This window comes from Otolemur garnettii, unplaced genomic scaffold (genome assembly GCF_000181295.1).
Source record: "Otolemur garnettii isolate 467f Iridium unplaced genomic scaffold, OtoGar3 scaffold00128, whole genome shotgun sequence".
In the NCBI taxonomy this organism is placed as follows: Eukaryota; Metazoa; Chordata; class Mammalia; order Primates; family Galagidae; genus Otolemur; species Otolemur garnettii.
Genome location: NW_003852523.1, coordinates 2,198,539 through 2,226,141, shown reverse-complemented (window position 1 = coordinate 2,226,141; position 27,603 = coordinate 2,198,539). Strand labels below are relative to the sequence as shown.

The 27,603-nt window shown below is 48.3% G+C and overlaps 3 protein-coding genes across 4 annotated transcripts in view; 1 reads left to right on the top strand and 2 right to left on the bottom strand.

Annotated features, from left to right (window-relative positions):
- SLC37A1 (solute carrier family 37 member 1) overlaps positions 1-1,665 on the bottom strand; it is a 73,202-nt gene extending 71,537 nt beyond the window's left edge. Inside the window, exon 1 of the mRNA XM_023518122.1 lies at positions 1,647-1,665. The gene's annotated coding sequence lies outside the window, so the exon portion shown is untranslated. The remainder of the gene's footprint in view (positions 1-1,646) is intronic.
- Positions 1,663-17,484, top strand: RSPH1 (radial spoke head 1 homolog). The gene is made up of 9 exons (XM_023518123.1): positions 1,663-1,743; positions 4,295-4,408; positions 4,511-4,616; positions 10,729-10,819; positions 11,316-11,451; positions 14,286-14,357; positions 14,983-15,142; positions 16,000-16,149; positions 17,381-17,484. Exons 1-9 carry the CDS (start codon positions 1,690-1,692, stop codon positions 17,413-17,415), a joined length of 918 nt encoding a protein of 305 aa, XP_023373891.1. The 5' UTR covers positions 1,663-1,689; the 3' UTR covers positions 17,416-17,484.
- A 6,310-nt stretch (positions 17,485-23,794) lies between these two features.
- UBASH3A (ubiquitin associated and SH3 domain containing A) overlaps positions 23,795-27,603 on the bottom strand; it is a 35,303-nt gene continuing 31,494 nt past the window's right edge. Inside the window, exons 11-14 of one of the 2 annotated variants that reach the window (XM_003798070.3) lie at positions 26,268-26,412; positions 25,536-25,642; positions 24,585-24,694; positions 23,795-24,167 (exon numbers count right to left, since the gene is read on the bottom strand). In XM_003798070.3, coding sequence (XP_003798118.1) covers positions 24,030-24,167; positions 24,585-24,694; positions 25,536-25,642; positions 26,268-26,412 — 500 coding nt within the window. In that variant the 3' untranslated portion in view covers positions 23,795-24,029. The remainder of the gene's footprint in view (positions 24,168-24,584; positions 24,695-25,535; positions 25,643-26,267; positions 26,413-27,603) is intronic. The other variant, XM_003798071.2, reaches the window with a different exon arrangement.

Here is a 27,603-nt window from a genome sequence, read left to right as displayed (position 1 = left end):
GGGCTGGATTCGAACCCGCCACCTTAGGTGTATGTGGCTGGCGCCTTAGCCACTTGAGCCACAGGCGCTGGGCCGGGATTTGCACTCTTAAAAGAGTGCCAGAACAGTGTCAGAACTTAGCAAACAGAGTTACTGTCATTGTTAAGGCAAATTTGAAAGTTGAATTTCTACTTCCTTTTATGTGTAAAAATGCTAATATTTATTTGTATATGCTTGATTGCATTACCATTCTATATTTCTAACATTTAAAATACGTTTGATATTTTATTGGCGCCTATGGCTCAAAAGAGTAGGGCACCAGTCCCATATGCCGGAGGTAGTGGGTTCAAACCCAGCCCTGGACAAAAATAATAATAATAATCTATTTCCTTAAAAAATACTTTTGATATTTTATTATCAAAATAAGACATACTCAATTGTAATAAGTGTGAAAACTGCCCAAAATAAAGAACATAATGATCATCACCTCAAACTCCCCACTTTTCCTCACAAGAAAAACTGTTAAATTTTGGTGTTTACAATCTTTTTATCTTTTCAAATAAAAACAATATAGTTTTAGGATCTCGTGTGTTGATTTGCTTATAACTTGTTTATTTGTTAAGTGATGTGGTCAGTCCTGAGGATTGTACAGGTAACCTTCTTATAGCATTGTTTTTGAGGGAAAAGTCTGCAGGGGACATGTGCTCTGAAAGATCAGTGGGCTATTCACCCCAAGGATTTGTGAAATTGCCACTAAGACCAAATCCTATGATTTACTCAGCCATTCCTCCCCAGCCCCCTTTGACAACAACCGATAACACACCTTTGTAGCCTGGGGTGAGGACAGAGGAAAAGGATTGAGGCAAGGAGAGAGGGATCATGCGGGCCTGGAGCAAGTGGGATGTTTCAGGTGACTGGAGGGAAGCCGGGAGGGCGGTCCACACGCAAGTATGAGTGTGCTAGTGTGAGTGTGATCGTTTGGGCGCCGGAGAGTAGAGAGGTGCCAGAAGCCAGAGGAGGGGAGTGGAGCTCTGTGTGGGACACCTCAGAGTAAGAGGCCTGGAGGGATATCAGTGTGAACCGCGACAGCCAAGGGCCAGAGCTGTCTCCTCCAAAGAGGAGGAGATATTTACAAATGAGAGAAAAGATGTCGGCAGACAAGTGTCTGTGAACCGCCAACACCAAGAGCTCAAAAAGGTAAGGGGAGGGCAGCACCCCTAGAGAGGCCGGAGAGGCTAAGCAGTGGGGTCGGAGGAGGCAGTGCCCGTAGACGCCTTCTGCACCCGTCCTCAAGTTCCAAGGAGACACCTGGTTGCTGCATCAGTGAACAGCTGCCCTAAAAACTTTCCAGGTTCCGCGACCTGGTGTCCAGGTTAAGGAGCCTGCTGGCGGCCAGGGGCATAGCCTGCACCAAGTCCCGCCCTTTCCTCTTCCCAAGCTGCGATTGGCCGAAGCGAGGCCTGCGGGCTCCGTTCCCTCATTTCGCCCCACCCCCTATCCAGCTCCTCCCTCTTTCCGGGCGGCGATTGGTCGAGGCGTCTTCCCCGTGGCTCCGCCCTGCGCCTCCCGCCCCGCCCCTCCCACCCCACCCTGGGGACTGGGGGGGAGGTGGCCGCCCCGTTTCCATGGCGACGACGGACGCTGTGGTGAAGACGGCTGGTACTTACCTGCTAGACACGCTGCGGCGGGGATCCAGGCCCAGGCGAAACCATGTCGGACCTGGGGTCTGAGGAGTTGGAGGAGGAGGGAGAGAACGATCTTGGGGTGAGAGTGCCTGGCGAGGGAGGGCCTTGCCGGGGTGCGCGGCACGGGGAATCTCCGGAGATCGGAGGTGGGTGCAGCGTGCGGAGGCGTGGAGACCGCAGGACTGAGCCGCAGCCCCGCAGGAGGCCCAGCCAGGGACCGCAGCCACGCCGGCCACTCCGGGCGCCGCGTCCTGGAAGTCGAAAGTGAAAGATGAAACGTTATGACGTCTGGTTACCACATCCCTCCGCGCTCTCCGCCCACTCCCATTCCGCCTCCCTTCGAAGGTGAAGATTTCCACGGGAAGGCTTTGAAAGTTTCCTCCTCCTGTGTTAGCCCCCACTGAGGCGGTTTTCTTGGATGATTAAGAGGGGTGGAGGAAGGTCTGCTTGCTGGCGAGCTCCGACCTCTGGCCTCAGGCAGGGTTCCAGACCTGTTGCGACCTGGGCCTGCATTCCCTTGTGCTTTCTTTGCCTCCTCTGCACTGGCCCAGGTCATTGGAGCCATTTCCTGGCTTAGGTAGCAGGAGGAGGTAAGGCACGCACGTCCAGTGATGTGAGCTGGTGCTGTGTGGGCACGTTTGTACTACCCAGAGAATAGTTCCTCCCTAAGACAGACCATGACCACTCCCTGGCTGACAAGTTGGGAACCTCAGCTTTTGAGTTTGTGCCCGGTACAGAGCTGAGACACTTTCAGAATTAACAGAGAAATCTAGCATCTCTTCTGTGATGCTGTCAGTGCCTGCTCAGACCTTTTTGGTCACTCTGGGCACTCATCTCCCAGTTTCTGCCAAATTTGCTGCTTAGGGATAGCATTTCTATGCAGTGAGATCACTTGGCCGGGATGGAGAGCCAGAAGTGCCTGGGATTCACATCCTCTCCTGACAGCCAGTGGCTAGTGCAGAAAGCAGGATGAACTCTGCAGGGTAGTTTATGCTCAGAGTACCCTGTGGGATTGGGCTGAGTCTGGGACTTCATGCTTCTGGGAGAACTCAACCTGTAACACCACCCAGCAAGCTTTCTGGCTTGTCTTTCTAAATGGCCCTCCTGTTTTGTAATGGCATATATATATATATATATATTTTTTTTTTTTTGCTGGGTCTGGTTTGAACCCACCACCTCCAGTACTTGGGGCCGGTGTCCTACCCCTTTGAGCCACAGGCACCGCCCAATGGCCCATAATTTTTAGGTTCAGGACACATTTGGGCTCATTTTAAAGGATTTCTTTCTTATGCAACCACCCTAGTGGCTCAGTGTTGGGTGTACTTGGAGGTCTCTTGGTTGGGGGGAGGTGGGAGGCTTTTATACATTTTGATTTATACCAACTCTCAAACAAATCTGTAAGATCACAAATTTTTGGTCCAAATAGTGCTAGAAAAGGGCAAGAATTGCAAAGATGTTTGTTTTTGAAGTCCTCAGTGTAGTGTGTCTGCACTTGGGTTATAATAATCTAGATGGGACCAATTTTATATTTTAATTTTTTATAAATTTTATTGCATACATTTAAAATATATAACTTGGTGTTATGAGCTACCCATATTAAATCACTACTGTATGCTTTGGCCATATCATTATTACTATATGCACTCCATACTCATGCAGTAGTTGCTAAGAAACATTCTGCGAAGGACAGGAAAAATCGGGGAATTGCAGAATTCTGCCACATTGTTTATTGATTTACTTTTAAGATAGATAGGTAATCATTTTATTTTATTTTTATTTATTTATTTATTTTGAGACAGAGTCTCACTTTATCACCCTTGGTAGAGTGCTGTGGCATCACAGCTCACAGCAACCTCCAGCTCTTGGGCTTAGGCGATTCTCTTGCCTCAGCCTCCCAAGTAGCTGGGACTACTGGTGTCCACCACAATGCCTGGCTACTTTTTGTTGCAGTTTGGCTGGGTCTGGGTTTGAACCCGCCACCCTCGGTATATGGGGCTGGCGCCCTATCCACTGAGCCACAGGCGCCACCTGATAGATAGGTAATCATTTCAGTATTGGACTATGAGTGTTTGAACCTTACTGCTGAGTGGCAGTTTAATAACGAAATGAAGTAAGTTGACTTAGAAGAGAGTGCAGCCCATGTACTCCTCAGTGCCTTCCCACGCCCCTCCCTCACACTGGAAATTCCTTGCAGAGCAAAGGTCTCTTCATCCCCCGGACACTGTTTTCACACTGCACCTGCCTTCTAAGTTCTGGATTATTGAAGGAAGCAAATGGGAAGGTATTTGAGGGGGGCTTGAACTGTTCCCCCATGTATGCTATTTCGAGCATAGTCCTATAAAGAGCACAAATTAGTTGATTTTGTTTGCAGTGTAAAGGATTATGGCAATAAATTGCAAGCTCCGATGTTAGAAGGAGAGGTAAGGCTTCCACCATGAACAGGTACTAGTGTGTGACCTTGGACCAGTGCTTTGTCTTGCCCAGGCTTGGTTACCCACCTCACTTGCAAGATGGGACAATTTAGGATAATATCTAGGATTAAGAGGATTCAATGGCACCATATTGATAGTAATAAAACGCTCAGCGCTGAATGCGTGGTAGCTGTAATTATCTCAGTGTCTTTCACCCAGGAATATGAGGGGGAACGGAATGACGCAGGAGAACGGCATGGGCATGGGAAAGCCAGGCTGCCCAACGGGGACACCTACGAAGGGAGCTACGAATTCGGGAAGAGACACGGCCAGGTCAGAATCTGTAACTTGACAGGATCATTTTCTCTATTTAATACTCTGTTGGCAAATATTACATTCAGGAATGATTTGATTTATATAACTGATATGTTTCAGGGGATCTACAGATTTAAAAACGGTGCTCGATACATCGGAGAATACGTTAAAAATAAAAAGCATGGTCAAGGCACTTTTATATATCCAGATGGATCAAAATATGAAGGTAAAATGTTGTCACAAAGCAGAGTTTTGTGTTGCGGAGGTTTTTTTGAAAGCTGAGAGTTCTCCAGATTAGTCAGTCATTCAACAAACACAAATTGTATTCCTGTGTTCACAGTGTTGACACAGAAACCAGAAAACCTTGTAATTAATTGACAATTAATTAATTCATCTCCCCTATATGGGAGCAAATGAAGGGAGACTGGTGAGCACAGGCCTCAGCGCTGGTGGGACCCCCGGCAGTACCCACCTCCCTGGCGTTGTCTTCACTCTCTTCTGGTGGGCACTTTGTTTCTTTAGACCTAGTGGTTTCTTCAGTGACAGCTTCTGGTCCTGTCTCTGCCATTATTCCTTATCCGCCCATGTCACATCTCAGGAAGATCTTTGCTACTTTATTTCCAGGAACCCCACTGCTGCTCCCAGGTACCATTGTCACCCAGTGTGACTACAGTGCCTAGGAAGAGAGACAGGTAGGGAGTTGTAAGCCTTTGGAAACTATGCAAAATTCTTTTTCCTGGGCTTTTTTTCCCCTGGAGAAAGTTATCTAATGTTCACCAGATTTCCAAAAAGATCTGTGACCCGCACCCCTGGACAGTGGTGACAATCGGTGTGAACTCATATACATGACTTCACCCCTCTTTGCCTCAGCTTTTCATCTGTATGAGGATGGATTAATGCACATGAAACACTTACCCATGCCTGGCTCATGGTAAGTGCTCAGTAAATGCCAGCTCGGACCATGATGTACCACGGTGGCAGTATCACTTTCTGATGAAGATGACGCATTCTTAAAGTATAAGCTATAGTAATGTGTGATTCGTTCCTAGATAAAAAAGAACAAGTGATAACAGATGCAAAAGAATCAGAGGAAGGGGGCTCTGTCTAATTCTGAGATCAAGACTGAGAGTGTTGATACCATCCCTGTTAGAAATAGAATTTGTTTTGTTTCATAAGTCTTAGAAGGCTTGCTGCAGAAGAAGCACCATCTGGTTTTTAAATTAACTTTAAACAATTTAATTTAGGGCTTAATTTAATTCTTTCCAAATCCTTATGAGCCTAATCTCATTGTTGTCACTTCTGATTTCAGTATAGATGGTGATACAATTTGAACAACATATATTTGACAGCCCAAAACTGAGACCAAAGTTTGAGGATGTGTCCAGGAAAAACACGAAGTACAGATGTATCTGCACCTATTTTTCTGAAGTGGGATTTGGAAACTCAGTTTTTAAAGGAGATAGAGCACACAGAAAGAGAAAAAGAGGTGGGGGTGGGCAATGAGACTAGTGGTCGTGTTCCCACGACGTGAGCCCAGGAAATCTGTGTTTTATCTAATGTAAGGTGAATGTTAGAAACAGGAGTGAAGGAAGCATCAGCTGTGCAGATGCCCCTGGGTAGGGGGAAGAATGTTTGATCATGTCTTGTCTCTGTTTTGCACCTGGGAAATTAAACCTGTAACCACCATTATTAGTGTGACATCAAACAGACTTAGTTTTAGGAGCTAGACATAGCCTATGGACTTAAAGTTGCAATTGATATGTCCTTGTTTGTGGCAGGCCAGCAAGGAATCTCCTCAGGGATGATCTGTGGGGCTCCTCGTCATGCCCGAGGCCTTCCACTTTTTCTGGGGATCTGGGGTCTTGCTGATGTGTCGTGGTCATGGCCATGCTCATGTGGAAGGGGTGTCACATGATTCACCCTCCAGGCTTTGACCTTCCATGTGAAGAGTTTGGGAGGAGGGGTCCTGAGATTTTTATTTTCCTTTACATATTCCTGACAAATGTATATGTGATATTCAGAAGGTTAACTAAAAGGAAAATTGTTTCTCTACTCACAGCAACTGTGACTCTCCATGTGTATGTCATATTACTTTTTCCATACCAAGCAGTTCCCAGTTCTCTGTGGATAACAACTGGGTTTCCGACAATTCAACTAACTCTGACAAGTACCCAGTACTAATGTCAGACCCCATTGGTTGAGGGCTCAGTCTCACAAGACTGCCCATTTCAGATGCCACCACAAGGATGGGGTCCGCGGGTTGCCCACACTTTTTCTGGCCTGGCTACAGATTGGGTGGGCTACAGATTGGGTGGCCTACAGCTCCCTCTCAGGTTCCATGACTTGCTGTAATGGCTCACGGAACTCAGGGAAACACTTGCTTACACTTGCCAATTTATCATAAGGGTATGATAACAGAGATAAATGGCCAGATGAAGAGGTATCCTAGGTCAAGATCCAGAAGGTTCCCTGGCAGAGGAGCTACTGTCCCTATGGAGTTGGGGTGCACCACCCTGCTGGACATCCTACCTTTACTAACCCAGAAGTTCATCAGAGCTCATTCAAGGGTTTTACAAAGTTTAATTTCCAGTCCCTCTACCCTTTCCAGAGATTGGTAGTTAGGTCTAGAAGTTCCCACCCTCCCATCACTTGGTCTCTCTGGTGACCAGTCCCTCCTTGAGGCTGTCCTAGGGCGGCACTATAAGTCACCTCATCTGCAAAAACTCAGGCAGGATCACTCCTATCACTCAGGAAATTTCAAAAGTTTCAGGAGCTCTGTGCCAGGAATCATAAATAAAGACCAAATATATTTCTAATTATACCACACTAACATAAAAGCTCATTTCAAAACAGTTGGGAATTTTTGTTTTTCCAGATGGCTTTGTATCTTAAAGGGTGCAAGGTGTAATCGTTACTCAGAAATTTCTTCTCTGATAAAAACATAAATGTTTTTATTTTCACCAAGGCAGCAACGGAAACTAAGGCCAGAAGTTACAGTGTTAATTTTAGTTCAGCAAGTCAACCATCTCCAATCCCAAAGTCTACAGCTACCATGTAGCTGAATTATTCCCAATAGTATATTTTGGTCCACTGTTTGAATGGTCTCCTGCAGAGTGGTGTGTTCAGCCTCAGGACCCCAGGGCTAAGGCCCAGGATGGGCCTCCCAGATCCACTTGGATAGAAGGCTAGATAGAAGGTTATTGGGCTGCCAGGGAGGGGGCTGGCAGGTATTCTTGAGTTGGTGGGTGACTTGAGCAGGGCCAGAGAAGTGGAGGTGTTTAGGGTAGTGGGACATAAGGGTGGAGGGGTGAGAGGTGCCAGATTTTGGAGAGGCCCTTGAACCATGTCTGCAGTTCTGAAGTTAGGGCCGTGAAGGTGGGGAAGGAGGTAGCATCACTTTCTGGTCTCGTTGCCTGCCGAGTACCAGCAGAACTATTGGAAATGAAGAAGTTCAGTAATGAAATTGTGGAGAAACAAAAATTATATGATGACTTGAAGTTGGTTTTTCTGGAAGCTTCCACATGGCAGGAGCTGGAGGAAACTGTCAGGCTGCTCACGGAGGACAGGTGTGACATTGGGATCAGACAAACCAGCTGTGTGACCTTGGCCAGTGCGTATCATCGCTCTGCTCCTCAGGGTCTGAGTCTCAGTTACCCATGTGAAATGATGTGGCAAGGGCCTGGGGCCTGGTGCGGTGCTTCCCACAAGTGCTAGCTCCTTCTCTTTCGTGTTTGGCTGACCTAGCAGTGGAGGGAGCCAGCCTGGCAAGCCCAGCGACCAGCAAGGCAGGCAGTGACTCACCAGCATCAGGGAGGAGGGCCTGGTGTGAAAGCTTTTCACTTTAAATTGTCTTCTTTCCCCATGGAATGCTTTATGGGGGACACAGTGCCCTCCCCAGGAACACTCAGCCCCATACCACCCACCCACCTATCTTTGGGTTTTATTCCTGAAAAGAAATGTAGTTGGAAGAAACTCCAGTTGACAAGATCAAGAATAATGAGGAAGTATAGGATTGAGGGTAGAAAGACTTTTTTAAAAAGTTAAGTGCGAATTTAAAGCAACCAAACAAGGAAAGGTGGCCCATGGCCCTTACAGACTTGCCTCACTCAGTCCGTGACTTTTCCCTGGATTACCTCCCTCAGCTGGGCAGGGTCCCCTGTGGTGGCATTATAATCTCCAGGACAGAGTCTCTGGGAGGTTTTTTAAGTAGATTACCTTCAAAATACTTGCCCTCCCCGGTGTGAAATACAGTGTCTATTGTAACTTAATTGTTCTCTATAATTTTTGAAAAATTTCTGCAAAATATGTAATACATGTTTCTTGCTCACAGCCCTGGAGACCAGCTCACACCATCAAAAGAAGAGGGTTGTATTAATTTTGTCACTGTCTTTTGTTGGGAAGAACCTAAAAGATACAAGTGTTTCAGCTGAGCTCTTTTTATTGGGGGGAATGGTGGTGTGTGTGTGCAGGAGCCAGCTCCTAAAAGCTCACAGAAGCCAGTTCTACGCTTCGTGCCCAGCTCCACTTGTAGTGTGAGAATGGCTATACTGAGAATATTTACACCACAGAAATTAGCAAGTGCTAATCTGGGCACATCACTGCCCGCCGAGATCCAGACAAATCTTCTGAAGTATCTCTCTGTACATTCTGCACATCCTCATGGTCACTGTAGGTTCAGGCACGTAAAGTATTATTTACTGAATTATCTCAATTTGGGGATTCTCTGTCTCTCCAGTTCACATGGTCACTGTCATACATCACATCATGGACACTTTAAATATTAAAATTGCCACCTTCTTTTCTTCATGAACTTTTGGTAAACGGCTCTTTTCTGAGCTATCATCCACCTCTTGAAGCCCTGCAGAGCAGCTCTGGTGCTGCTCCTCCCCGTCTCGGCGGGCTGTGCACCTGCCGGCCTCCCGCCCAAACTCCCTGAGGCCCCTCACTGGTGTCTGTACAGCTGCTCACCTCACTCTCTCACAGGTGCTCGGAACATTGGCTGAGCACTGAGACAATTAAAGAAATATGTAGACAATCTTTTTGTAGATGAATTCTGGGGTTTATTCACATAAACCCAGATCGCTTGGATAATTAACATTTTATTAGCATGTTGGATATTCTTTATCTTTGTGTGGAAGTAGAACCAGCTTTTGTATAAGCCAGAAGCTTATGTAAGTTTGGGGACCGCTTTAAGACAAAAAGTATAAAGTTTGTATAAAAGTTAATTTTCATTTGTAATGAGAAGTCATAACAAATTAAAAACCGTAAAGTACCACAACATCGCAGAATCCAAGGAAGTAGCGCTAGTTTTTGAAATTAATATCCGACATACTTCAAGAACGTTTTTCCCCGCCTCTGTTAGCTAGTGCTCTTTGGATGCCTCTCTGTGTGACCGCAGTTTCGTAATATTTTCTATAGAGAGACTAGAAAGGTAATTTCTCCTTTTTAATCAACAAACTGATCAAACTTTGCTTTTTATTATCCATAGTCTAAAAAAGTGTTCTTCAGCTTAATGACTTGTTATTGGTAATATGTAAAATTTTTAGGTAGTTGATTCTTTCCTATGCGAGCTGTAGTATTTGAGGTCATTGGAGTTTTCCAGCACAGGGGCGAATGCTGGATGCCGTTGGTTGACACCAGTGTGCCATTGTCTTCACTGCACAGTTATGTTATGAAGTTCATGATCTCTTTGCCGATCTCAGTATTCCTTACCCAGAACCTATGTGGAGGTGAGCAGGCAGGGACACCGAGGTGAGGGGAGAGCCCACGCAGAGGCAGGGGCCAGCCATGTCATGGCACCGAGTGGCGTCAGCTGCTGTGCCAGCCAGGCAGCGTGGCGGCTGGGCTGGAATGATGTGTGGAGCCAGGTTGCTTGGTGGGAAAGGGACAGATGCCACTAGGGGCCAGTGCTAGACTCCCAAGTTTGGAGTTGCTGGGTCCCTAAGCACTTGCAAGGTCAACCAACAGAGTATAGTGTTGGGAGCACAGGCAGTGGATCAAGCAGTGTTGGCTGGAAGGCTCACTGTGCCCTTGACCAACTGGAGGCCCACTTGCTGTACATGGAGGTGACTGTGGGCTGCACACGCACACCTCACCCTGTCCAAATGGAGGGTCCTCTGATGCTGCTGAGCCATTCTGGGAGGAAGGAAGTGGAGGGACTCAGTGGAAAATCACAGTGGCCTCAGCCAGTGCAGTTATGTATATATGGGCTGCAGCGTTTCCTGAGCGCACTAGGAGAGTCCTGGGCCTAGGAAGGGACCCCAGTGCGCTTGGGCATTGTTAACAGTTTGAAAGCATGTCCCCTCCTCTCCCAGACTTGCCCTGTGTTGTCCTTTCAGGGGAGTGGGCAGATGACCAGAAGCACGGCCACGGCGTATACTACTATGTCAACAACGACACCTACACCGGGGAGTGGTTTGCTCACCAAAGGTTCGGCTTCCACCTTTAGTCCTCAGATTTGTTTATGTGATGAGAATGTGATGACGCCTTCAGATTGTTCACACTTACTGAGGAACAGAAAGAACCATGGCAGACAACCCTTTACCACTGCAGCGGCAGTTCAGAACTTTGTGTGGCATTAAGGCAAGTGCCACGGAGGGTGCTTACCGAGCAGGTGCAGACTCATGTACCTGGTCCTCTCCTCAGAGGGGCCCTCAGTCAAGATCCCCTGGGAGCAGAGGGCACAGAAGAAGCCCCTAAGGGCCTGAGCCACAGCGGAAGCCCAGGAAGCCGGCTCTGTCTGGCGACTGGACCCTTCTCTGCATTTGTTAATGTCACGTGTGTGAGGCCTGCTGAGCTGGAGGCGTCATTTGGCTGGGCACAGGCATAGGGTGCATCAGCCTAGGCCACCCTCACTCAGCATCTGTTATAAACCTGGCTTTTCCCCGGGCCGGAAAAAAGTGCAGCATGTCCTTGTCTTCCCCAGGCACGGGCAAGGCACCTACTTCTACGCAGAAACGGGCAGCAAGTACGTGGGTACCTGGGTGAATGGACAGCAGGAGGGTGCAGCTGAGCTCATTCACCTGAACCACAGGTACCAGGGCAAGTTCTTGAACAAAAACGTAAGTCAGTGGGAAGCGACCTTTGTCAACGGAATGCACAATAATCCCCTCCCCCAACCTGTGCACATAGGGAAGCAGAAAATACTAAAACTCAGGGAAACCCTCCATCCCGCCCGCCCCGCTGCGGTCTCTTGCATCTTTGAAATACAAGGAAGGCACTTAACCTCTTGTTCCTTGTCATCCAGAAATCACAGACAACATTCATTTTCTGCAGGTCAGTGCCTAGTGTTTGGCTGTCTCCCTGGGAGTGGTGCTGGAGCCCCACCTCTTGCTGCAGGCGCCCTCAGTGCCTGCAGGGGAGAGGGGCTGGAGGTGGCCTGGCCTCAGCACCCCTGTGGGGCCCAGGCTGGTTTCCATTTGTGATGGTTTAGGCAGTCACGGTAGCCTTGATCAGGTCTGGAGCAGAAACTTTGCCCAAGGAGAGAGTTAGCTGAGCCTGAGAGGTTGGCTCAAGGAACAATTTACTGATTTAGTGAAGTTTCTCGACTCTCTGGAAAGCCTGTTCTCGTTTGTGTAGAATTCATGCCCTAACCATAGATGTCATCTTAGTCTTCATTAAAACAGCAGCACATTCTCCTCAACTTATGTGTTGTGCATGTAATCCTCAGCGAAATTGCCCTGGGTTTTTTCTAGATGGACAGGTGGGTGCAGGGGAGAGACAACTCTAACTGGAAGAATCGATAAACTTGAAGGCCCTAGGCTGACCTGAAAAAGAAGGGTGAAAACGGGGGCTTTGTTCTGCCAGTTAGTGAACAATTTTAAAGTTGCACAGACAGCAGTCGAGTTTGTCCTGCCTGGGAAGCACTCAGACTCGGGGACCGTCCCCCCGTCCATGTATCATGTGCACACACTGTGATGCAGCTGATACAGAATTATAGTTTCGGGGTTTTCGTTACATGAGTAGGATGACAGCATGTCAGGACACAAAAATATACCTAATTTTGCCCATTTGAGAGTGATTATGTAGGTTACCTCATGACATTGCAAACATTTTAAATCGTGATTATTTGTCAGTTGTCTCAACAAGCTGTGCCAACTCACACTCCAGCCAACAGAACATGAGTCTGTTTATCATATGGTCTCACCACCACCGTGCACTGTCAGTCTTTAGCTTTTCCGCTCCCATCTCATTGTTTTAATGTGCCTTCCCCCCGTTGGTAGTGTCCAGAGAGTCTAGTCCTGCTTTCATTGTTGGTTTGTATTTCTTCCTCAGAAAACCACCTGTCCATGGCCTTGTGTTTAATTACTGAAGTAATTAAAGCAGTGTGATGCCAGGATAATGATATACAGACCAGTGAAGCAGATTAGAAAGTCTAGAGACAGATCCCAGTGGATGAAATAATTTAAGGCTTGATAAGAACATCGTTTCAGATTAGTGATTATGTGTTCCTGTCAAGGAACAGTGGGGGGCAACTTGGTCATTTGGGAGAAAATTACAGGCTTTCCTTCACCATGCAGGTGAGGGTGCTCTATAGAAAAAATAAAAATGGAAATGTAACCAAGAAAATCACAAGTGAAAAAGTGTAGATAAATATTTATTAACTTTGAAATGAGGAAAGAGGACTTTCTAAAGAGAAACATAAAGAGAACGCTAATAGGTTCAACTTTATAAAAATAACCTCTTACAGATTAAAAAAACACTACAAAGAAAATTTAAAAGATGATTGTCAACAACCGGGGTAACCTGGTTTCTTGTACCCTCAACGAATCCCCAATAAAAAAAATTAAAATAAAAGATGACTGTCAAATGCAAAGAGGACATTTATCTGGAACATTTAATATATAAAACGTGTTTATCAACCTATGTGATTAAAAGGCCAACAATCTTGGGAAAAAATTCAACCTTACTAATAACTTAAAAGATATGAATTAAAATGGAGAGATTCATTTTTTTTTTTATAAAAATGTAACAACAGAACAAAATGTCAGTGGCCCGAATAACAAAGGTGTAAGGATATGGGGGCTCTTAGGTGTTGCTGTGGGAACGGAAATTCTAAGAGCCTCATTCTAGTCAAAATACATGTATGCTTTTGTCCAGTATTTCTGACAGTTTATCATAAGAAAAATATGAAGGGTATGTCTAAAGTTTAACTCAGAGTATATTTACTATAACATTCTAAACAATCAGTATCCCAAGTAGCAGCAATAGTAAATGAGTAAAATAAATTATAACCTAGAGGCGAAATAAAATGCCAGGTTGACAACTGGCATGTGAAATAATATTGGTAAATACGAGAAGTAGTTCATGTCATATTTCCAAGTAAAAATAGAGTATGAGTTAGTATGCATATTACCATATTTTTGTAAAAAAAAAAATGTAGTGGAAATGACATTAAAAAGAATCCTTCAGAACAGTAGCTCCCTAGCTAATCTGTCTAAGGGTGTTGGCCTATTTAAGTTTGAAACAAAATGTGGCTAAAGTTTAAAAAAATAAACAAAACAGGGCATATACTTTGCGGTTTCATTACTATTAGTTTATAAAAGTGTTCTTTAATTCATATTGGACTTTACCCAGGTTTGCGGTGCAGGGTAGGGTGCATGGAGACAACATTTCTAAAGCATTCTATATTTTCTACGGGGAGTTGATATTTCACAGTCCAGATCAATACCCAAAGCACAATCAGTGGCCTTACATGAAGGTCCTCAAGTTGTGTACATTATTTCATGGATATTTTTTCCTGAATAACAATACTATTGGAGGCTCACATCAATGTTTTCTGCCTTAGATGTTGTTAATGTTCTTTGGCCTGTCTTCTTATCATCCCCAAATACTGGCTTCTGGTAATTTTTGTCAGTGGAGTCTAAAGTACTCTTTGGTTTCCCTTTGCTCATAGCCTGTTGGCCCTGGAAAGTATATATTTGACATTGGATGTGAACAGCACGGGGAATATCGCTTAACAGACATGGTAAGTTGCAGAGAATGTGCTGTCTTCCACATCCACAAGCAAAGGGGTTACCCAGGCATCTGGATCCTACAAAGTTAGAGGTGGTTTGCCTAAAAAGTTTTGCCAATTCTTGGAAATGCTCAAAATTCGTTTTCTTTATTAGCATGTGTTACTATAGAACTAAATTGCCAAGAGATATGCCTGTAAACAACATCATCTCACAGCTACTACAGAAGTCTAGACCTAGTTTTGTCACAGGAACCAGCTAATCCTGGGCAAGAGAGTTCTAGACAGGGTCAGGCCCCAGCAATGACGACTGAAATCTGTAATTGGTATTACCATAATTTGTCCCTTGACGACTGTTAGCATGTCGGGTGTGTCATCTTGCCCCTCTTGAAGCGGGCTGGGGAAATAATTCTCTCTTTCCCCCCCAATATTTAACATTAATATTAATACCACATGACATTCCCCGGTTAATATTAACACTAGCTAGCTAATATTAGGCACAGCCTTGTGCAGTAGACTTTGTTTCTCATCCTAGTCAAAATCTGTCTTCCCTTATTTTCAACATCCCAGACCAAGATGACGAAAGTGTTGGTCAATTTATTAATACATTTTCTTTTGTGTGTGTGTGTGTTTAAAACAGGAAAGAGGAGAAGAGGAAGAGGAGGAAGAGACATTACTAAATGTTGTTCCAAAATGGAAAGCTACCAAAATCACGGAACTGGCCCTATGGACTCCGACCCTCCCCAAGGAGGTGCCCCCTGTGGACGGGCCTGGCCGAGAAGAGGCCCCAGGAGCTGAAGGTGTGGGGCACCCCGGGCTGTCGGGCCTGCCCTGTTCCCGGGAAATTCTGTTCTCAGCCCAGTCGTAGGCTGGATTCTCTGGAACCAGACTCTGAGTCAGTTTAGTGTGTAGGGTGTGACTAGGGAGAGCCTTTGGGATCGGATACCCCTAGAATGGAGAGCAGGGGGACTTCCCAGAAGGAGACCCATGCCCTTAACAATCTTGGCTGATTGTGTGGGAGTTGAACATCCATTGTGTCCTTCCTGTGGGGCCTATATCCCGTCACCTTGGTCATGGGTGTGACCTCAGGCAGGCACAGGCCAGAGAGACAAGTCCTTCCTTACAGAAGGATCTGGCAGGGTCTAGCTAGGAAGTCATTAATGTGCCATAGCAAGTTGAAGAAAGTTCTACTGGGTGAGAGTTTTCTCCCACTGCAGATGAAGGCCAAGGCAGATTGGCTTGAGTGAAATAGCACTCGTGCTCCTAGTAACTTTGGTTCCTGTAACAGGAATGCTCCAGGGTAGAGGCACAGAGACTCAGACTCTGGCCAGCATTCTCATCCCTTTGGAGACTAAAATTCACCAACCTTACCAAATTGTCATCCAGTCAACTCAAGAACGGAGGCTGGGGGTGGGGAGGAACAGAGGTTCCTCTTCCTCAGAGTTCCCACCAAACCAAACCCTCAGGAATTAGAGCTGTAGAGCAGCTGTGCCCAGCTCTGAACCATTCCCTGCCGGGACACAGCTGCTCTGTCGGCCAGGCCTGGGCGGGGTGGGTGCACTCAGACTGGGGAGAGTGAGGTGCTGCCCTGGGTTGGGGCATGCACAGGCACAGGCCTGCAGTTTCTATTAACCCTACGTCCTCTGCTTTGTCCCAGGTGCAGGGGATGCCGGGGAGGACGGCCAGGCTCTGCTGGAGGGCTCCGAGGGCGAGCTAGACATGAGGCCCGGGGATGAAGAAGCAGACGCGTTCGGGGATGCCAGCCGGGACTACAGCCGAGATGAGTTCCGCTACGACATGGACCCGGGTGAGGATGCCTCCCCTGCACAGGAGGGCACAGGGTAAAAAATCAGGGTCCCAGACTTTGCCCTTGATCCTGAGCACAGGAGTGTGTGGGCAGCCTGCGTCAGGTTCACCTTCGTGCTCCTCTAGGGCTGGTGGAGGATGGGTGACCTTTACCCAGCCAGAGATTGTAGTGGGAAGAGGAGGGGGGGGGCAGGCGTAAGGAGGGACCATCCCTAGTACCCCACTGGGGGAGTCCTGGGCACCGGCACCTGCGACCACCTTGGACCAAAAGCATCACCTTAGCTCAGGGGTCTCGGCCTCTAGGGGACTTTTGGCCATGGCCAGGACTTGGTGAGGCTGATGAGGGTGCTGCGTTGCCTTCCTGGGCAGAGGCCGGGGAAGCTGCTGCTGAACACCCTATAATGGGGGGACAGCACCAGTGACCAAGTGGCCCCCAGTCCCAGGTGTCAGCAGTGCCTTAAGTGAGAAAAGGACTAAATAAAAAAAAAAAAATGGGTTTAGTAGGCAAAATGTTTTATCAGAACAATAAAAATGTAATAAATAAAAATGTAATATCTATTTGTCATGAATCTCATGTTACATCAGAGATTTACCTTACTAATTTGTTTTTTAACTTTGCCAACAGTGAGTTATACAGTTCCCTTAACTATAAAAAATATTTTTAAATTTTATGAAAATTTATATAGAACATCTAATAAGAATGTGGTCGTGTTCAGTTTTTCTCTTAATTAATGTAATTAATGTAAGGGCCAAGCAATTACCTGTTCATCCATAAAGCTGGCTGTTTTGTTTTTTCTGGAGTTTTCTTTTTTTTGGCCGGGGCTGGGTTTGAACCCACCACCTCCGGTATATGGGGCCGGTGCCCTACTCACTGAGCCACAGGTGCCGCCCAAGGCTGGCTGTTTTGGACTGTGTATACAGCTATAAGATAATTATCAATTTTACATAGATATTTTTGTTTTAATATTTACTTTGCCTTAGTGTGTCTTTTGCTTATTTTATTAGTAGTACTAGAAAAAACTCTAAAAGTCTGTATAAGGTAAAATTTAACATTCCTTTTTACATGATGAATAATTAATATTTGTTATAATTTTTATTGCAAAAGATGTTAGTGAATAAAGATTTACAGACCAGAACAAAGGAAACATGAAATATACTTATGTTTGTCAGAAGAACATGCACGAAAAAAATTTAAGAAAGAAATGAATTTGTGTTTCCTTTTTGTTTTGAAGAAGAGGAAGCTAGACAATCGGATCTACCAGAGTGAGATGAAGCTGAAAGAGCGTGTCGTGAAGAGGCTTCTGTTGCTCGGGTCGTTAATAATCTTAATTCTAGAGTTGTCAATCTTTCTTACTTAGTTTAAGTTGGTTTACAATTCAAAATAAATCTCTTTATTCTTTGTTTCTGAAACAGCCTCTGCTTCAAGTTCTTTTTTCTTTTTGAGACAGTCTCACTTTGTTGCCCTGGGTAGCGTGCGGTGGTGTCATAGGTCACAGCGACCTCAAACTCCTTGGCTGAAGAGATCCTCTAGCCTCGGTCTCCCAAGTAGGTGGGACTAGAAGTGCCCTCCACAATGCTCTTTTTTAGTAGAGATGGGGTCTTGCTCTTGCTCAGGCTGGTCTTGAACTCCTGAGCTCAGGTGATCCACCCTCCTTGGCCTCCCCAGAGTACTGGGATTATGGCATGAGCCACTGTGCCTGGCCAGCTTCAAATTCTTTAAACTGAAAGTCACTATGTTGATCTGCTGCGGTTTTTAGTGGTGTTTTCTCCTAGGATACACTGTGACTCTGCAGAAGATATTGAATGGAAGTAGGTTTCTGGATGAGCTTGGAGAGTGATTAGATACTAAAACTTCTCCCTAGAAATCTCAAGAGAGCTGAAATGCCTAGAAAATAAGAATTACTGTGAGAAACTCACAAAATAATGTGATAAATACCTGCGGAGTGTGAGCTATCCCCTCCTTCACCAGCTCAGTGTGATCTGTCCCAGGGCTCCCCCTGGGGTCCCTGCGGCCCCCAGGGAGGCTTTGGCCTACAGTGGACGTTCAGGTCCCTCAGCAGGGCTGACACTCAGGTGTGTTCTTGCTTCCTGACGCTGTCCCTAGGTGCCTTCCTGTCCCTCCCAACTGCCAGGGGAGTTCTGACCTCCGTCAGCTTTGCCAGCTTCCTCTCCCCCGAGTTACTTGGAGGGCAAATGTCTTCACTTCACCCCACAATGTCCTTTGGTCTGCCCATTTCAAGGTCATGCTTTGCTCCTGGGGGTTATGTCCCTAAACATGAGGCCTCCATAGGCAGAACCTAATGAAGACCATCTCCAGGCCTCTTTCAGGGAATGCATATAAGCTGGGCCTAGCTACGTGGGAGGCTGTGGCTGGAGGATCCCTTGAGGTCAAGAGCTCAAGTCCAGCCTAGGTAATAGAGCAAGACCTCATTTCTAATAAACAATAAAATAAAATTTAAAAAGTTTTGAAAGAAAGAGCACAGAGCACTATGAGTATAAAATAATGTTAAAACAAATATTTACAATAAAAATAAATTTCAATAAAATTACAAATGAAAAGTTGGCAAACAGAACACAATACAGAAACTATCAGAATATTCCTATTCACCGCCTATACAGCTCTCTAATGCTTCTTTTTCTCCATTTTTGGGGCCTGTATTCTCTTTGAACACCTCGTCTTTTTTTGCAGGGATATCAGTGAGATATTTCACTGTTGCTTTTTGATGGTTTATCAGTTGCTGATAATGGAGAGGCATAAAACCTTTATCTTCACAAGCAGACATACCACTGTCCCCAAAGCTGCCTCAGGACCATGTATTCCCAACAGGTGTTGGCGAGTCTAATTCCATATGGTTCCATCAAAACTTGCATGTGCTGCACCCTTGTCTCCTGGGCAGGAGAGACCTGGTTTGATGGGGGCAGCAGTGAGAATCTTCTCTTACAATTTTACATGTCTGACGGTTGAGATAATTTCCCATGGGCGACCTTTGCCCCCACCCACTTCAAGCCTCATTTCTCCCACACACGGTGGTGTCAGGCCAGCAGGACAAGCTCATGTGTGTCTCTGCACCTCTGCATCATCATGCTAGGGGCATTTCTGGAATGAGTCCTACTTCAGAACAGCCAGCAGTAACAACCACATGGAATGTCCCTGCAAACCAGTAACATACACAAACATTCTACCAAACCCAAATCATGAAATCTGCCCCGAACTCAGTTTAATCATTGCTCCCTGAAACACATTCTAAAAATGCCTGTGGCCATTTTTAATGCCATTCAACATAAGGGGACATGTGTCTGATTGAAATCAGGGGGGAAAGTGGCCGAGGCACGATTATGGTTCAAATGCTTCACTTCTGCAAGACAGAATACAAGACCGAGTGCACACCTTGTCAAGCACAGGCTCTGAGGCTTGGGGCTGGGGACCTCCACCCTCACTCTCTCTCTTTTTTTTCTGTGAAGTCCCTTTTCCGTTACTGACTGTGAAGAGACTGGGCTGGCTGTGGCAGAGTAGCTCACCCTCTGGGTTTGTCTGGGCCCCCTTAGCCTGTGCTTCTGGTTCCTGCGTGTTTCTTATTAAATTATAGCCAGAGGGTTGTGAAACTCGTGGCGATGTTCTTGCCTGGCATCCATATTCGTGGTGTTATATACGTTCTGCTTCACTGCAGTAGAAGAAATGGTCACCTGGTTGATCTGCTGTTAGTGGATAACTCGGGGCAGCCACTGGGGCCTGCTATCTTTGGGGCCATCCTCCAGCCCCCTGCAATCATGGTTTGAGAAATGACATCTTCCTAGCTCTGCTGTTCCCTCTACATTTGGGGGCTGGATTTATGTGGTTTCCTCCCGGACAGACAGACTAAAGCCTAAAAGGTGTTGGTTTAACAGAAGCTTCAAAGGGTGGCAAATTAATTAGTTCCAGATCTTTTTCAGAGTAGTCGTCATGGGCTCAGGGACCCCTGTGAGTGAATGGGTTTCAGTCTGCCAGTCACTGTGCTTTACCACGTGTAGGTTGACATCCTGTGTGGGCTTCTTGTCCTTTTGACACTACACTATTGGTCCTCAAAAAATTGGGGGGTGAGACGGTAGGAGCTTGGAGTGCTTAGTAAGAAATGTCTCCGGATCCTGCTCTTCCCCAGGGCTGGAAGTGGGAGCCCATTTGGGGATCCCACGTCCTCTGAGCCTCACAGAAACGTGCCCTCAGTAAGGAAGATTTCTACCTACACTGTTTGGAAATAAGTGCACACACACACACACACATTCGCATACACACAGACATGTGGACACACACACGTGCAGCTAGCATGCCCGGGCCCCTACTCAGCCCCTCGCAGGTGTGCACTTGGAGTTTATACCGTGCTGGTTCCCTGCGGTTCTCCTGCCCTGACAGATACACACAGGCGGCTTAGGCAGCGGGCGTTTACTGTCTCACAGTCTAAGATGAAGGTGCCGCCCGGGCTCAGGTTTCTCCTGAGGCCTCTGTCCCTGGCTGGCAGACGGCACTTTTTCCCTGTGTCTGTACATGGTTGTCCTTGGGGGGGCGGTGTGTGTCCTTAGCTCCTCCTCTGGCGGGTCGGGTTACCACCCACCCTGGTGACCTCATTTTCATTTAGTCCCCTCCATGAATGCCCTGTCTTCAAACACAGTCACACTTCTAGCAAATGGGGGCCAGGCCTCTGACGCATTTCTTTTGGGGACACGATGCAGTCCCGAGGTTCCCCCAGCCCTCGTGGGGACTTGGGGCACCTCAGGCTTTTGGGGCTGATTTTCATTTCTCTTCAGATCTATGCAGAGTTGCCTCCCAGTTGACTTCAGAACAGGGCAGACAGCTCAGTCCATAGCGCGCACTGGTAGGAATCACATCAAAAAACTCTCAAGTCCGGTTCCAAAATAAGACTTGCTTTGGTGGAAAATGATGACAGCTCTCCCTCCTCGGATGTTTGCCGTGGGTCGGTGGCCTTGCTGGGTGGCCATGGGTTGCCCCTGAGCTCTTCCCCATCACAGGCTGCAATCTTGAGGCAGGCACTGGGTTGGGTGTTAGCACCTTTTCTGCCCAACCCAAGGCCACTCCCCTGGTCCCCTCTCCCTGTCACCTCCCCTGCCTCTCCCTCATATCCCCTCACCACCACCCTCTTCCCAAAGTGCCCATAATGGAATTGGGGACATCAGGCAGTAGGGTCAGCCTCAGGGGGACGCCCACAGACAAGGTGGAGGGGCCTTCCCAGGCTTGGCTTTTTGAGCAGACGTTTAGGGGATGTCTGACGGATGAGGGTACAGGGAGGGGCATGGATTGGATGCCTGGTAACTTCCAGAAGACGTCAGCAGGGGTCAGACTCGGCTCAGAAATACTGAGGGCCGGCCCAGCAGGAGGCTCTGTTATTACCCAAACCTTACACCCAGTATGATAAACTTCCACAAGGCATTTCCACCCCTGCCTTCTCCAGCACAGGCCCAGGACTTATTCTGAAAGCTAAGAATGGCAGAAGGGCTGGGGGGAGGGGTCCTCTGCTGTGGAGTCAGGGCCTAGTCAGGGCCTAGTCAGGGCCTAGTCAGAGTCAGGGCTATAAAATCTAAGGAAAATGGTACTTCTTGCACACTAGGCCTTGTGATCTGAGATTCAAACCTAATTTGCTCCCCTTGAGAAGGCTGTCAGCAGCCCAGCAGAACTCGAGGGTCATTAACTGCCCTGGCTTTTTCCGGGGGCAGGACTCACCCCTGGAAAGCTGGACTCAGAGACCTGTTACAGACCAAATGAGTAAGTGGCCACTGTTCAAACTCCATTCGCTGAGTTTGTAAAGTTTTATTAATCACCATGACTATTAAGTGTGGCCCCAGCGTGTCCCGGACAGAACCCAAACGGAGGACGTACACCTGCCTCACATCCAATGATGAGGAGGGTCAAGCAGTGCAGGTGCCCAGAGGCACCGCCCCCACCTATCCCTGAGGCCCCCTTATCTTCTTATCAGCACCTAATGGGGCACATCTGGGGTCCTGCCCTAGAGATCTTGTTGTGTGGGGTGTACACAGGCAGGCCTGCGAATGGGCGGCACTCCTGCTCTCTGCTGCTGTGTTAGCTGCAGACTTGGTTAGGTTTGGGCACAGAAAGACTATGTCACTAGCAAGTTAACAGGAACAAGCAAATGTGCCTCTCTCAGTAGACAGTCTTAGATGGGCAGGTTGAGGAGGCTTCGTCAGTGTGGCCCCCTCACACGTTCTGTGTGGCGTGTTCCGTGTGGCGTGTTCTGCGTGGTGTGTTTTGGATGGTGTATGTGTGCTGTTTTGACATGGGCTGGTTCTAACTTGGCTCAGGGTATTCACGGTCCTCACTTCACTTGCCTTGGCTCCGTGGCCTTGCTGGCTGGCCCAGGGCTGTCCCTGAGCTCTTCCCCATCACAGGCTGCAGCCTTGGGTCAGGCACTGGCCGGGGTGTTAGCATCTTTGTTGTCCAATCCAAAGCTGCTGCTCTGGTCCCCTCTTTCTGCTCCCTCCCCTGACTCTTCCTCCTGCCCCCTTACCACCATCCTTTTCCCAAAGTGCCCATAATGGAGTTGGGGACATCAGGCAGCAGGGTCTAATGTGGTGACCCCTTTGTGTTCTGCTCCAAGCTTATGGGGGTGATGGCAGGGGGACTGGAGGAGCAGGGCAGGTCTGTCCCGCCCACCTCTGTGCTTGCTCTGTAAATGGCCAGTCACAGATGGACCATCTTCCCAAACCACAATAGTGAAATGACATCTGAACTGGGACAGGGGTGGGAAAGGGGAAAGCTGGGCTGCTTTTCACTACACTGTGGAGGGATCTTGCTGCCTGTGCCAGGCATGGCCTGCATGGGCTGTGGAAACAGGTATGACCATGGGGTGGGGGTGGAGACACACTGGGGGAACCCCATCCACTACTGGACGGCCTTCGTAAAGTCAGAGCCACTACTGTGTTCACACGGTCACAGGGGGACGTCAGTTTGCTGGTGGCCCTTTTTCTGGTTCTTCTCCCATTTGCAGAGTCCCCTTCCTGGTCGTCTTAATCAGAAGTGAGAAAATGGGGTGCCACAGAAGACCCTCATGGGGGTGCGTCAGACCCTCATGTCTGTGCCAGCACCTTCCATGCTTGGAAGGACAGGCCAAGGACTGACACCAACAGGCGTCCACAGCCTCATCCTGGGAGCCTATGAATGTGGGACCCTACAGGGCAGAAAGGACTTCGGGTGCAGGGACAATGGAGCAGAGGTCACCGAGCTTTGGAGGACACTCCCTGCTGTCCTGGAGGACTGGGGTGGGGGCATGAGATGAGGGACAGGCAGTCTCTGAAAGCTAAAAAAGGAAAGGAAGGGATGTAGCTGGCCACCGGACCCTACCCTCCGGAACTGCAGGACAGCACGTGTGACTCACCACCAAGTGTGTGGTCACTTGCACCAGTGCCAGGACACCAATACACGGGGTGCTGACACCCACGACAAGTCCCAGTTTTCATCCGGCAAGTGGCTTTCTCGTACCATTTTCTTGACTTTTTGGCCTGTGTGGACACAGCTACAGAGTGATTCAAATAGGAAAAGGAAAAACAGCTGGGAACCCGACCAGCTGGGGCAAGCAGGACGAAGTGGCCACATCCTGTGTGTGGTGAGTCTTTAATTAGTGTCCCAGCTTGTCATCTCCCTCCAAGCCCTGGCTCCACCCGCCTGTGTCAGTGTGGACACTCCCACCTGCTGGGGGTAGTGAGGCCCCCCAGCCCAGCAAACAGGTGCACGGCTTCCCTGATATAAAAGTGCATTTCGTGCTTCTATGAGTCGTGTAGGTGAGACTAAGACACGAAGACACCTCTGGCACGATGCATGTCACAGCCTCTGCACAGCGTCCTCGCCTGTCCACTGTACAGTCATGCGGCCAATGGCTCTCAGTCACTCAGGATCCAGTTCCTCCAGTTAAATGCCGCGTTCGACCCGTGCGTCAGGGTCTTCACGGGCGGGTTCACCAGCTCCCATTTCCCTTCCTCTTTATTTTCTTCACAAAAGCACATACCCAGAGAAGGGATCTGAAACAGAGTGTTCAATCACTTACTGATGTTTTATAAAAAGTCTTTGGTTTCAGACCAGCACTAAAGCCTACTGACCCAACAGCTCTGCAGCAGCCAGGGCCGCGCCCATGCCCTCTGCATCTAACCTGCTCACTCCTTTCCCAACTGTAGTTTTATTGCTACAGCGGCAAGGAATTACAATCTGAGCTGACTTTTAACAATTTTTCGTCTTGTTCTTTGCATTGTACAGCAATAAATGACTAGTAATGGTGACCAATGACCAGTAATGTCCGTCAGCCCTGGCCCAAGGCCCTTTGCATGAGAGCAGGTAGGCTCGGCTCTTGGGGCATGCAGGTGCTGATAAGGGAGTGTACTAATCCCGTGTCTTTGGGGTGCATGACTTTGTGGCCCAAAGAGATAAGAGCAGCTCCATACCTTTCTCACTAACTGGGCAAAATCCCCACAGTCCCGGGGTGGCAGCCCAAGGAGTGGCCGAGTACAGGAGTCCAGCGCTGAGCCGTGGCTCACGACTAGGATGACGCCAGCTATAAAAAAAATACCTCAAGGTCAGATCAGGCACACAGGGTGTCTGTTTTAGACTTGGGGTCCCCAAAGTTGTTGGGGCAGAGTTACCTTGTAGAGCCCTAAGGCCTGAGGGACCTGGGGGCAGGGAGGAGGTGTGGCAGGCAGTAGCCGGGTGCAAGCAGCTATCTGCCAACCTCAGGGATGGGGTAAAAAGTGGCCAGAGCCATCAGCTTTTGTGGCTGGCTGCCTAGACACACATCAGGACTATGGCTAATCAGTGTGGTGGCTGCCCCTAGTCCTGACCCAGATTACCAGCTGGTTATCGCAAGGAGCCTACCACGACCCCTTTGGATGAGAACTTCCCAAGAGCTTCCAGAGTGCACAGGTTGAGTGTGGGGACACCTCATGCCCCAGCCAGCTTGGGGGAAGTGTGGAAGGAAGGGAGACAGCACCTCTGTGTAGCTTCATCCACACAGAGTAAGAGCTGGGAAACCCCGTGGTGAGCTGGGGATGGCCTGGGCCAGGCCAGCCACTCTGCCCAGAAGCTGGTGGCTCTGTCACTGTCTGTTGTTAGCCTCCTTTGTTTCCTGGGAAGCTGACTGGAGTCACATGGACACTAGTGGTTTGGGCTGACCCTGGGTCCTGGGTCCACCTGCACCCAGCCCTGCAGTGGGGCCCTGGGGTCTGACTCATGATGAAGCATGAGCTTAAGCACCCAAACACTGTGGTCGCAGGCACCATATCACATTTAGTTGCTGAAGAAGGGAGGCAGGGGTGGTGGGGACATTAGCAGCTTCACAGAGTCCACCAATTTCCATCCCAGGGGTGAGACCGTTATACCCGAGAATGGCGAGGACTTACTGTCCTGTGGGCAGGCGCTGATGATCCGGCCCACGCTCGCGCTGCTCCTTTCCACGTACTCGGCATAGCTCTCGGCTGGCCTGAGGCGGCACAGGGGGACTGCAGGCCTGGAGGGGACAGAGAGGAGGCTGCTGTGCTGGGCAGATGGCAGGGTTTAGAATCACATGGCTGTGGTTAGCAGGGAAGGAGAATGTTCTTCCAAGATGCCTCTGCCTCAAGGCAGGGCCCAGCATCAACAGGGAGGCTCCAATTTTGTGTCCCAAAGTGGCAAAGGCTGTGCACTTCCTTACTGCACGTCGGGAAGACTCTACAGTGGCAGAGTCGGACACCAGACGACAGCAACCATGGTTCTCTCCTCAGCCACAGTCTCGCCAGTCTCCGAGCCCTCCTCTTTACCAGGCCACCCCAAGGGCTTCAGTGTCCATCCTTGCAGGGTCAGTTTTAGCTAGAAACCCCTACCCTCGATATCTGAGCGGGTTCCTCCTGCTCTGCCGCCCCCAGGCCTCCCTTCAGCAAGACTCCTGGGAGGTCATTTAGCAAGAACTATCCCATCCTCTTCATAATGGACCCCAATCTCTCTCCCACTGCAAAGCCCCACTGCAGGGGTCCCCTTGAATAAAGTCTTCCTTACCATCTTTAATAACATCATGAAAAATCCTTTTCTGGCAAGGCCCGGATGAGCCCTGCATCAGAGGGCCGGGGGAGGGAGCACCTGCGGGAGGGAGGGTCTACCTGTACTCAGTGTCCACGTTGAAACTCGCCTCTTTCAGCTCTTCCAGGCTCATGAATGTCGGGATGGCTTTGCTGGCCTCCCATTTTGTCCATTCAAAGATTCCAGGCTCTACTCTTATCTTCATTTGTTTCTCCAGTTTGAGTTCTGTATTCAACAGAAAACAGGTGTTTCTCATCTTTACCAACCACTTTGGCTTCATGCAGAGTCTCCTCCTGTGTCTTAGCATCTTACACGGGGATCTAAATAACGTCTTTCAAATTCTGCTACTTCTTTTCTTGGCAAACACTGTTTTCTGACTAAGCACAGTCACGCTGTTTCTGAGACTGAAAGTGCCAGGCAGTTGGAAGGTCTCCAAGCAGTGGGGACCCTGTGTCTGACAGGAGGGGACAGAGTCCCGGGATGGGGTCAGGCCCACCCTGACCCTCCAGCACAGTTCTACAGCAGAAAAGGCCACAGCACAGCCGCTGACCTAGGTGGACAGCCCACCAGGGAGGTCGTGGCTAATGACAGGGAATGTCAGCCTCAGGAAGGACATTCTGGAGAAACACACCAGATTGGGTGGAAGGGGACCTTCTTCTGGAACATTCTGGCTCCTCACAATTCACCCTTCCTGAACATTTTATAGCTTGACTAAAAGCAGACCTACAAAGCCAGGCCATTTCACTCAGAGCAAAAAAAATCAAAAGACCGTAATGTTTCATTTGAAATGAAGAAAATGTTATTAATCTCAAAATGCTGGACATCAAATCAATTCCCCAAATGTATTTTGAAAAGTCCATGAGAAGAGCTCATTTGTCAAGCATGTTTAGAAAAGAGTGGGTTAGACGGAGTTCATGTGGCCTTGGTTCCCCCGGCCTGCCGGCCGTGCGCGCACTGCTATTGCGTATGGAGCAGATGTGAGATGAGAGCTTCCGTGGGTGTGGACCCAGGTGTCTTTCCAGGACACCCACCGGCCGCTGTTCTGTGGCCCATCTGGACATTGGCTGATGCTGGATATCAAAGGTGCAGCATGTGGGCACTTCCGCTGTCAGCCTGAAGGCAGGTGGACCGTGCCTGGGGCCTTGTGAGGGGGCCTGGGGTCCGTGTTTTCCTGCATTATCACAGGATTTATGATTGTGTGTCCTTTAAACAGGCGTAGTGATACTGTCTGCATGCAGAGTCAAAGCCAGTGCGAGCCCAGGTGAGAGATGCTGGCACTGCTGCTGTCAGAGGACCCTGCTGAGAACGTTGTTTTACACGCCGGGGTCCAAATAATAGAAGTCAGAAAAACATCCACAACCTATTGGAATTAGGAAAAGTGGTCTGGAAAGCTGGTCAAAAGAATATTCTGAACTT